This window comes from Sorex araneus, chromosome 2 (genome assembly GCF_027595985.1).
Source record: "Sorex araneus isolate mSorAra2 chromosome 2, mSorAra2.pri, whole genome shotgun sequence".
Taxonomy (NCBI): domain Eukaryota; kingdom Metazoa; phylum Chordata; class Mammalia; order Eulipotyphla; family Soricidae; genus Sorex; species Sorex araneus.
In genome coordinates, this window is record NC_073303.1 from 130,406,590 (window position 1) to 130,416,674 (window position 10,085).

Sequence of the window (10,085 nt, forward strand, 5' to 3'; positions counted from 1 at the left end):
CCTGACCCCCGCCTCTCTGTCAAGCCTTGTGCTGGGGTGCGTCTCACTTGCTGTCCTCTTTCTGGGGACCCTGTTTGGGGAAGGTCAGAGGGTAGGGTGTGGGGTACATGGGCCCACGTACCCCTTCGGGGGCTGATCCTCCCATGAGGCTCCAGGGATGGCCGGGTTGGGGGCAGAGAACGGGCCCCAGGGAGGAAAGAGGGTGAGCACCAGATCGGGGGTCACTAACGAGCCCAGACCCCAGGGCTGGTGGGTTTCCTGCCCACCTCTGAGCACTGGACCAAGAGCACCTGTGGCCCTGCCAGGCGCGGGCCCTCCAGGATCAGGCTGCACTGAGTGACCCAGACAGTTTTATTGGTTGCTCAGAACATGGGGCTGTGCATGGTGAGTCGCGGGGGTGGGGGGAGGGCAGGGTCAGTCCTGGTTGCAGGCACTGGCCTGGCAGCAGGACACAGACACGCGCGGGCCCAGGCCCAGGCTGGCCGGCTCAGGGCAGCCTCGGGAGCACATCTTCACCACTAGAGGCAGGTCCGGGACGATGGCGGTGACTCCTGGCAGGCGGACAGAAGCTTGAAGCCCCGAGCCCCTGCCCCCCGTGTCCACCCTCCAGCGCCAGTCTACACTCACGGGTGGCGATGGTGACACAGTGGTCCGGGTTCCCGAGGCAGCTGGCCTGGTGGTGGCAGGTCCCAAAGCCCGTGCACTGGTGACACTGCATGGCACAGGCTGTAGAGGGCGGGGCGGGACGGGGTCCGTCATGTGGTCTGTGACTTGTCACTCATCTTGGGGTGTCCATCTCTCTTCAAAATCTGGGAGGTGCCCTGATGCCTGCCCTCCCAGGGGACCCCTCAACTCTCAGCCCAGACACGGACAATCACTCCAGGTGCGGATTCAGGCCCGGGATGCAGGCCCATGCTGAGTCCTCTCTGAGCCCCGGGACCACGGGTGGGGAGCAGGGGGTCCCCAATGTGGCCACGGCCCTGTTGCCTCTGGGGCAGGAACAGCCCAGTAGGGGATCCCGGCCCAGTGGACAGAGCACTGGCAGTGGCTGGGCCCCCCAGGGCCACTGGGCACCTGTAACTGCAAAGCGGTCTCAGCACTGCGTGGGCAGACCCCGAGGCTCTGCCTCCTGCCTACCCACCCCTGCTCCCCCATCTGTGCTCGGGGGCCAGCAGTCTGCACCATCCCTGAAGCAGACGAGGCCCAGATGGTGCTTTGGCCACCCAGAACGCCTAGCACACAAGCGGTCGTGCTTGGGTTGGGGTGCAGGGTACCCAGTGACTGGGTGGGGTGCCTATGTCCAGCGGTTGCGGGGGCGCCCCACGTCCCAGTCCCAAGCCAACCAACACCACAGATCTGAGGCAGGTGGGCTGTGCCCTGGTCAGCAGCCACCTCAGCCAGGCCCACGGAGCTTTGCACAGGGCACATGGCACATGGGCACGCTTGGCACACGTGGACACACATGAGAACATAGAACATGTGGCCACATGGGAACACAGAGACATGGACACACATGGACACAGGCAGGCAGGCACATGTGCATACGAGTACATGCATGAACATACACGGGAAGACAGAGCAGGTGGGCACACACGTGAGCACACAGGAGCACCCGCCTGGCTGGAGACCTGGGGGCTGCCCCCGCCCCCCCTTCCACCACAGCCTGAGACCTTCCGGGAGGGGCCGATGCAGCAGCCGAGGCCTCAGACCTTCCAGACCCTCGAGGGGGCATGTTAGGTTACACGCTCTGCCCTCTGCCCTTCACGAGAAAGTCATCTGCCCGCAACCCCACATGCCACAACTTTGCCTCTGCTCTGGGCAGACCCCAACCCCAGGCCACTGCCTCCTCCTCTAAGAAGACCTCCTGGATTTCCAGGGACTCTCCCAGGAGGGGCTGTGACACCTCCCCCAGGCTGTGACTGTGGTCTGTGCTCAGCACCACTGCCCTGGGTCCCAGGAGGAAGCACAGGTGCCCCCAGCCCCAAGCCAGGGGAAAGAGGCAGGTGAGGGTATGCTACTCTCTCAGAGCAGGCAGGTGAGAGGGACCCCAGGGGTGCCCAGGGATGGGAAGGAATCTGGAGCCGGGGGAACCCGCCAAGGACACGGGCTATGAGCAGCTGGAAAGCTGCGGCCTGTCTGGTGCAGGGAGGGAGGGGTGGATGGGGCAGGGGCTTACCCAAGTGCAGGTGTAGGGCCGAGGCCAGCAGGAGTGCCAGGAGAAGCTGCATGATGTGGGGAGCAGCAGGGCCCGCTGCCTTTATAGCCACCCGGCCCCGCCCGCCCCCCCCCCACCCTGCCCCTACACCCCGCCCAACTGGGGCTGTCCTGCTGCTTGTCCTACCTCCCAAGCGTCCCTGCTGTGTCCGACCCACAGGCAGTACCTGTGCCCTGGAGTTTTCAGAGGGCACCGAGGGGTCTAGGGGAGGCTGGGCTGGTGAGATGCGGAAAGCAGAATGGGGGTCCTTCCTTCTTTGCGCGTGCCTGTGTGTACGTGTGCGTGTGTGTGCATATGCATTTGTGTACATGTGGATGTGTGTGCATGCATGTGCATTCTCTGACCGGCTCTAGGGCTCCTTAGATGGGGCTGGACAAACTTGGACCCGCTCCCGGGGGACACAGTTCTGCTGGCTCCTGGATCCCCCCTCGTTCCTGGATGGGCTTCGGGGCGGCCTCTCAGGCAGAACTAGCTGCCTCCCACGATACCTGGTGCCCAGTGCCTGGGCGAATCCCAGCTCCTTGGAACCAGCCGAGCCGGCCTGGCTGGCTGGGACTGGCAGGTGGGCACAGGCAGGCAGCAGGGCACACACAGGTCCACCTGTTTATTCTTGGGCACAGCATGAACCACTGCACTCTGGCCGGGAAGGCCCAGCTCGGGAGCAGGCAGGAAGGGCCAGTAACTCTGACTTGGCCCCTCAGGTTCGGCTATGTCAGCATCTCTGTCTCTAGGGTCTGGGGTGTAGTTGGGGCTCAGGCGGTTCCAGACTTGAGGTCCGCCTAGGGGCCATCTATCTGCCACACGGCAGGGTGCCCACACCAGGGGCTCCGGTTTCTGCCGCAGACCAGCGGAGGGGCAGGCAGCGCTGGGGGCAGAGACCTTACGGAGGGTGTCTGGGCCGGGCCTGTCCTGCTATGTGCAGGCCTGACATATGTGCCTCCACCCCCAAGTTCAGAGGCCCCCACAGCAGGGACAGCCCGCCCCAGCCCGCTGGGCACTCTGGGCCTGGAGCTGGGGCCCGGACCAAGAGGAAAGACAGGCAGATGGACAGGCAGATGTGGAGGTCTCACTTTTGGTGGCCCCGGGTGGGTGCTGGGTCCAGCTCTGTGTGTGTGTGTGTGGGGGGGGGGGCAGTAAGGGGCTCACCGGGCTGCACCTCGGGAAGCAGCCGAGCAAGTCCTCGCAGGCCGCTCCTGGGCACAGCCCCTGTGGGGTGAGTCCAGGTGGGGAGATCCTGGCTGTAGCAGAGCACTGGGCCCAGCCACCCTCCTGTCCGCTGGGCCATGGTACTGGGCACCAAGAAACAAAGAAAGCCTGTGTGGCTTCCTGGAGGAGGAGGTCTGAGCCCTGGGCAGGCCCCACCTCTTACACAGGTGGGGTCACTGTGGATGGGCTCGGGGATCCAGCTCCCAGCAGGGCTGGGGTGTTGGAGGCCACTCCCTGAGTCAGGGGGCTCTGGGAAACCGCCCCATCCCCCACAGGCGTCCCCACCCAAGCCTGAGGCTGATCCCTCCCTCTACTCCCGCATTCCGGCTCTCCCAGGATGTCCACAAGGGGGCACCCTCTCCCCAGGGCCTGGCCGCTCTGTGGGCCCATTGCCCCCTCCCGCCTCTCCCGCCCAGACAGCCCAGGAGTGACCTGCCCAATATAGAAACCAGCTCAGCCCACAGCCAGCTGGACAGGGCCAGGGAGGTCAGGGATTTGGCCAGCAGGAAGGGAAAAGCCAGGGCACAGATCTGGCCACTGGGTCCTGTGGGTCCTCCAGCCCAGGGCAGGGCAGCGGGCCCTGGCTAAGCCCTCCATGCCTGCAGCTCTTGCTAAGGGCCGGTGCTCAAGGCAGCCCCACCACTAGCACGTCCACAGAGCCAGTCCCCTCTCACGGGGACCCTGTTTCTCAGGAGGGCAGGTCCGGTGAGGGGAGGGCAGTCCTGGGTGTGGCCAAGGGGCCGGCAGGCAGCAGGGGACTCAGAGCAGAGCCCAGAGGGCAGCCGGAAGGAGGAGGGCCAGGGCGGCGGGGACGGCGAGGCTGGCGGTGTTGCAGAGGTCATACTGGCAGCAGACTGTGGTGGTGGCATGCTTGGAGTAGCCATCGTACACCGTCTCGAAGCACTTGGGCACGCACGACTTGCTCACCTTCATGCGGGTGGGGGTGTAGTCTGCGGGGTGACCGAGGGTCTGAGCCTGCGTGGGCCGGGCCCCCTCCCCACAGCCCTTCCTGGCCCCACACTCACAGGTGCGCGTGGTCATGCAGTAGGAGACCATGGACGGGCAGCGCATGGGGTTGAAGCAGTTCTCCCCGTTGTAGGTGCAGATGTGGCAGTCCAGAGCCGTGGCTGGGTGGAGGACACAGAGGCGCTGGGCTCCCCCAGGAGAGGCAGGAAGGGGGGAGACTTTCCCAGGAGAGGCAGGAAGGGGGGAGGCTCCCCCAGGGAGAGAAAGGCAGGCAGGGGGAAGGGTCCCCCAGGAAAGAGAGGCGGGTAGGGGGGAGGGGAGAGGGTTCCCCAAGGAGAGGCAGGCAAGGGGAAGCGTTCTCTAGGAAAGAGAGGAGGGGTTTCCCCAGGAAGGAGAGGCGGGCAGGAGGGGCCCTTGCCCAGCCCCAAACACGGTTCCGGTTCCGTGTGCCCCCTCCCTGGCATCTTACCCAGAGGCAGGCTGATGAGCGCCACCAGGCACAGGGCCAGCAGGGGCGCCATGGTGGGAGCGAGGGCAGTGAAGAGTAGGCTCAGGACAGGAGGGGTGGGCACCCGCTTCCTCCAGGCATAGCAGCTCTGCAGAGATAAAACAGCGGGACTGAAGCAGGATGGCAGAGAAGCCCCCCTGACTCAGCAGGCATCAGGGAAGGAAGGGACCGGGAGGCAGGAGCTGTTGACGGGGCCAGTCCCTGGGGGGGCGGGGGTCGCCTGGGTGCTTGGCACAGTCCCCGGCAGTGGGCGAACTTGCCCGCTGCTTCCCTCCTTCTGCTCCTGTGGCGTCCCCACCTCCACTCCCAATGTCACAGGAAGGGCCGAGGAGCCGATGGAGGGCTCTGGTCTGAGCTCGGGGAGCGGGAACCCGGACCGAGGTCAGAGGGCCGCGAGGCCAGGCGCGAGAGCCGGGATCTGGGCAGGGGGATCTGGGCAGGGGGACCTGGGCAGGGGGACTTGGGAGCCGGGACCTGGGCAGGGGTGTCTGGAAGCCGAGACCTGGGCAAGGAGATCTGGGAACGGGGCCTGGGCCGGGCAGCTGACCTCAGTGCGGAGAGGGGCGCCCCCCGGGCAGCTGGGGCAGAGCGGACAGCCAGTCCCTCCGGGTCTCAGACGGTTCGACTGGGCGCCCACCCCGTGCCGGGAGCCGAGTCTCCCCTGACCCACTTCTCGGACGGCGGACTGGGGCGGCCCGGCGAGGCCCCGCCCCAAAGACTGCGGCAGCCCGAGCCGGGGGGCGGCGCCCCATGACATCGCCGCCTCCTCCCCGGGCCCCACTCACCGGCCGCTCGCCGGCGCCTGGACGCTGTCAGCACCCCAGTGACCACCGCGCCGAGTCTCCGCGCCCCGTGCAGCCCACGCCGGGAGGGTACCTCGCAGGCCCCGCCCCCAGGGAGTCCGACAGGCCCCGCCCCCTGAAGGTCCCGCCCCCAGCGAGGCCGGCAGGCCCCGCTTCGATCGGGCCCCGCCCCGTCAAGGCCCCGCCCCCAGCAAGGCCTCCCGACACGGCCCCGCCCCGGGATCAGACCCCGCCCCCAACTAGCGGTCCCGCCCCTACTACCGCGGCCCCGCCCTATCAGCCCCGGCCCCGCCCGCTGGGACCAGCCTCGCCTCCGGCTCTGGACTGCCTGTCCCAAGCGGCCGGCCTTGGCCTTGACCTCGCTCTGGCTCTGTCTGGGCTCCAGGGGCTCCGGGTGGCAGGAACTAGCGGCTCGCCCAGCCCTGTTCATCAGATTTGGGCCCCGCCTCCTGTCCGCCCCCAGTTGTGGCCAGGTCCCGCCTGCCCCGCCTGCCCGCCCCGCTTCGCCTCTCGGGGCCGCCTCCTTCCCGTCCCCCACCCCCACTCCGCACACGGGTGTCGTGAAAAGATGCAGGTCTCAGAAATCAGGCAGGGCGGGCTGGGGCCATATGTGGTGCGGGGATGGACCTCGGGTCTGCTGTGAGTCAGGCTTCCCCACTGCCCCAGGGATCTGGCCCGGTGGTGTTGCTGTTTATGGTTTTGAGAGACAAGTCTCTGCATCTCGTTCCACCGAAGCGCCAAAGGGTCTCCGCCAGCGTCCTCACATTGCTTTCTTCTCCCAGCACCCCACTCTCCAGCCTGCTCACCCAAAATGACAAGGCGGGGGACTTGTCATTGTCCAACACTGTTGTCCCCTGAATTCATTTCTCTGGGGACTACAGATGTGTGAGGTCATTGGCAAATCATCCTTCTCCCTCTTCACAGGATGCCCTCCAGGGCCATCCATGCTGCCCAAACTGCAAGAGTGCATCTTTCTCACCACTTCCAGTTCTTATGACTGTGTGTGTACATGTGTGTACATGAGAGTGTGAGTGTGTGCGTATGTTTGAGTGAGTGTATATGTGTCTGAGTGTGTATGTGTGTTCGTATGTGTGGTGTGTATGTGTGAGTGTATGTGTATGTGTGTGACTATGTGTGTGTGTGTATGTTTGAGTATGTGTATATATTTGAGTGTATGTGTGAGTGTATGTATGTATTTGAGTCTGTATTTGTGTGTATGTGTGTGAGCATGTGTGTGTGTCTGTGAGTGTGAGTATGAGTGTGTGTGTATGTGTGTGTGTGTACTACAACTTCTCCAGTCCCTCATCTGCAGTCAGACTTTTGGGCTGTTTCATGTCTTGGCTCAGTGCTACAATGAAATTAGGGGTGAGTATCTTTTTTGAATCACTGCTTTTGTGTTTGGGCTTAGAAGCTGAGAAGCGGGGTGTCTGGGCCCCTGAAGCTCTAGCCTAAGTGCAGGGTTCCGAGAGGCTGGGCTCTGCCCCTGAATGCATACTCAGCCTTTAAAATTTACTGTAGTCCCATTAAAAATTTCTAGTTTTGTTCTCTCTGCCAACACATGAAATCACTGAAGGTATCTCTGAGTCTGTTTCGTGGAGGGTCTTCAATGAACGGGTGTTGGTGGGCTGGCACTGTGCCCTAGGCAGGTGACATTAAGAGAAGAATGGAGCGGCCTGGTGACAACAAGCAGAGCCAGCTGCAGGCCTGACTCACGTTCCTGTGAGTGATGAGCGTCTGCAGGCTGGAGCCCAGCAGTCAGTCCCTCGGATCCAGGTGTCTATGTCCCAGTGCGGTGGGAGCTCTACTGACCCTGGGAAGCAGTGCTTGAATTCAGGGGCACGGGTGGGCTCAGAGGACCTGGGGGGCCTAGGGGGCAGTGTGAAGCCTGAGCTTTGTTGTTGGGCTGGCCCCTCCAGAACCTATTGGGGGTTTCTCCAGGCCATAGGCAGGGCAGGGGGCTGCCTGCGTGCACGCGAAGACCCTTGCAGCCGCTTCTTCTCCAGGCTTTGCAGCTCCCTGCGGAGGCCGAGGTTCCTCTGGATCACTGCAGGCTTGGGATTCCTGCGCCTCGTCACAGACGGCCCTTGCAATTTCAAAGGGACATAATTCATGTTTTCCAGAATGTGGATCTTAAGTTCAGTAGCACAAACAGCAGAGCCTGGAGGCGGGGTGAATTAGAGAGCCCCACAATTTGGGCCAACTAGGTTTTAATTAGCAGCCAGCCCTGATGATGGAGGGTTAGCGCAATGAAATGCTATCACGGGCGTGGAATTTGATGCTCCTTTTTTGTTACTCGCCCAGTAAAGTGAGTGTCCTGATTGCTATGCAGTTCACATGCCATCTCCAGTTGGGTGTAATTTTCTCCAAGGTTTCTCGGCTACTGATAATTCCATGGCTCTGGGACCAGAGGCAGTGATGCCTCATCGGGAGACTGAGGCTTCCAGGCCGGGGTCACAGACTCAGGCAGAATGCAGATTAGTTCCGGCTAAGGTCTTCGCTATTGGGACTTCCCAAGCAATGCTCAGCAGAACTAGCTGTCATTCCTAGTAACACGAGGCCCAGTGACACAGCTATATACAGAGCCAGCTATGGCAGCTGAAGTCTCCATTTAAGAAGGTTTGAAAGGGCAGAAAAGAAAGCAGAAGGCCAGGACTGCATTCCTGTGGAACAAGGGGAGCACTGAGTGTGGAATCTGTGTCTGGAGCACTCAGTGCCCCTGAAATTCTGTCATTTTGCAAACCAAGGACAGGTTGATAAAAGAAAAATGCAACAAGAAATACCAGAAGTGATTCAGTGCAGGATGTATGTATAAATAATTGACCTCTATATTATAACCTTAACCTTTAGCTTTTGTTCTGATTTAGGCAAAACTATTTTCATGGACCCTGACATTTTCACTGTGAGATAATAAAAGGAAATTTCTCCTTGGCCTTTAATAAGTTTTTTAAAATTTAATTTAAAAATTTTATTTATCTTAACTGAATCATAGTGAGATACACAGTTACAAGGTTGTTCATGATTGGATTTCAGTCATACAAGATTCCAGCACCCTTCCCTTCACAGTGCACATTTCACACCACCAGTGTCCCCAGTTTCCCTCCCACCCCAATGGGGGCACTTTCTCTCTCTATGTCTGTCTCTGTCTATCTCTGTCTCTGTCTCTCTCTATCTCCCTCTGTCTTTTTCCTTTTGGGCATTATGGTTTAAAAGTTACTGAAAGGTTATCATGCATGTCTCTTTCCCCACAATAATAGTTGGAGATGATCAACTCTGGATGAGATCTGAGTCCTGGAAGTTCTGAGTTTTCATTTGTTCATTTCGGTGGCGCTGGAGCTCCAGCCTTGTGCCTGCAAACTATGGTGGATGAGAGGGGTGAGAAGAAACGTGGGCAGTGGCCAAGGGTCTTGGGAGATCAGGGGTATTAAAGGATGTAGAGGTGCACATCAGAGCGCAGAGGGAACTCTGAAACCAGGAGACCTGAACTTTAACAAGCAAACATAGAAAGGTGTTCGTCAAGAGGGCAGGCTGGGGTTTGGGAGAGGACCCGGGGACACAGGAAGGGATCAGGTGCTGGATCTCTGTATGTCTAAAACCCAACTGTGACTAGCTTGGCAAATCACGGTACTGTAAGAAGGAAGCCTGTTGACAAAGTAACCAGTGGCCCCCTCCCACAGCCGCTGCCATAGAGACTTGCCTTGGACCCTGCTTGATTGATTCCCAGTTGAGCCTCATGGACACATTCCCCCTGCCCATACCCCACTGAGAACTCAGGCCAGGCCGAGTCCCCACCCTGCCAAGCCCCAAGACGGACCTTCACCCACCTCTGTCCCCATGCCAAGGAACCAACTCCACTGCCTCACTAGTGCTCCTGCAGAGACACCAAACTGTGAAAAAAGTCAGGTGCCTGGTGCCCAGGCTGAGAACTCTGGGGTGTCCTCAGAGTGGGGGTGAGTAGCAGCCCCCCACCTGTATTTCCAGAAGCCCCAGCTGCCTTAGTGGCCCAGACCATAGACCCTAAAGTGTCTGGGCCATGCTGCCGTATATGGGTGTGTGAGACCCTCCAAATCTGTCAATACTACACTCCAGCAGGAAAGTAGCACAGAAGCTGGATAAACCCAACAGACAAAAACAGCATTGAAGGCTCAGCTAGCAGCAAGCAGCTCAGCAAATCCTCAGGGGGACTTAACAACCTGTGAGGAGATATAGAACTTTTCACACCTTGTCTTTTGCTGAAGTACTCTTGATAATTTCTTTAGCCACTTAATTGCAACAAACAATATAAAATAAACTATTGTGTGCTAATGGGTTGCCGCAGCCCGACGGCCAACTTGAACCTTGGCCAGAGAGGGAATGAGAGTTGAGTGGGCTAGGGAGGACTGCATGCAAT

General features: G+C 60.5%; 2 protein-coding genes across 2 annotated transcripts; both read right to left on the reverse strand.

The window, feature by feature from the left end:
• Positions 1 to 333: 333 nt before the first annotated feature.
• On the reverse strand, positions 334 to 4,543 carry SLURP2 (secreted LY6/PLAUR domain containing 2). The gene is made up of 4 exons (XM_004618685.2): positions 4,447 to 4,543; positions 4,349 to 4,371; positions 628 to 726; positions 334 to 551 (listed from the first exon to the last, which is right to left on the reverse strand). The coding sequence occupies exons 3-4, from the start codon at positions 716 to 718 to the stop codon at positions 415 to 417; spliced, it is 228 nt and encodes a 75-aa protein (XP_004618742.1). The 5' UTR covers positions 719 to 726; positions 4,349 to 4,371; positions 4,447 to 4,543; the 3' UTR covers positions 334 to 414.
• Positions 2,805 to 5,605, reverse strand: LYNX1 (Ly6/neurotoxin 1). The gene is made up of 4 exons (XM_004618626.2): positions 5,398 to 5,605; positions 4,857 to 4,983; positions 4,447 to 4,548; positions 2,805 to 4,371 (listed from the first exon to the last, which is right to left on the reverse strand). The coding sequence occupies exons 2-4, from the start codon at positions 4,906 to 4,908 to the stop codon at positions 4,181 to 4,183; spliced, it is 345 nt and encodes a 114-aa protein (XP_004618683.1). The 5' UTR covers positions 4,909 to 4,983; positions 5,398 to 5,605; the 3' UTR covers positions 2,805 to 4,180.
• Positions 5,606 to 10,085: the final 4,480 nt, after the last annotated feature.

Coding starts and splice junctions, on each gene's coding strand:
- SLURP2 (XM_004618685.2), bottom strand. CDS start 718: ATGCAGTGTCACCAGTGCACGGGCTTTGGGACCTGCCACCACCAGGCC. Junction 552..627: donor CTGTGTCACCATCGCCACCC/GTGAGTGTAGAC, acceptor TCCGCCTGCCAG/GAGTCACCGCCATCGTCCCG.
- LYNX1 (XM_004618626.2), bottom strand. CDS start 4,908: ATGGCGCCCCTGCTGGCCCTGTGCCTGGTGGCGCTCATCAGCCTGCCT. Junction 4,549..4,856: donor GCTCATCAGCCTGCCTCTGG/GTAAGATGCCAG, acceptor TCCTCCACCCAG/CCACGGCTCTGGACTGCCAC. Junction 4,372..4,446: donor CTGCATGACCACGCGCACCT/GTGAGTGTGGGG, acceptor GTCACCCCGCAG/ACTACACCCCCACCCGCATG.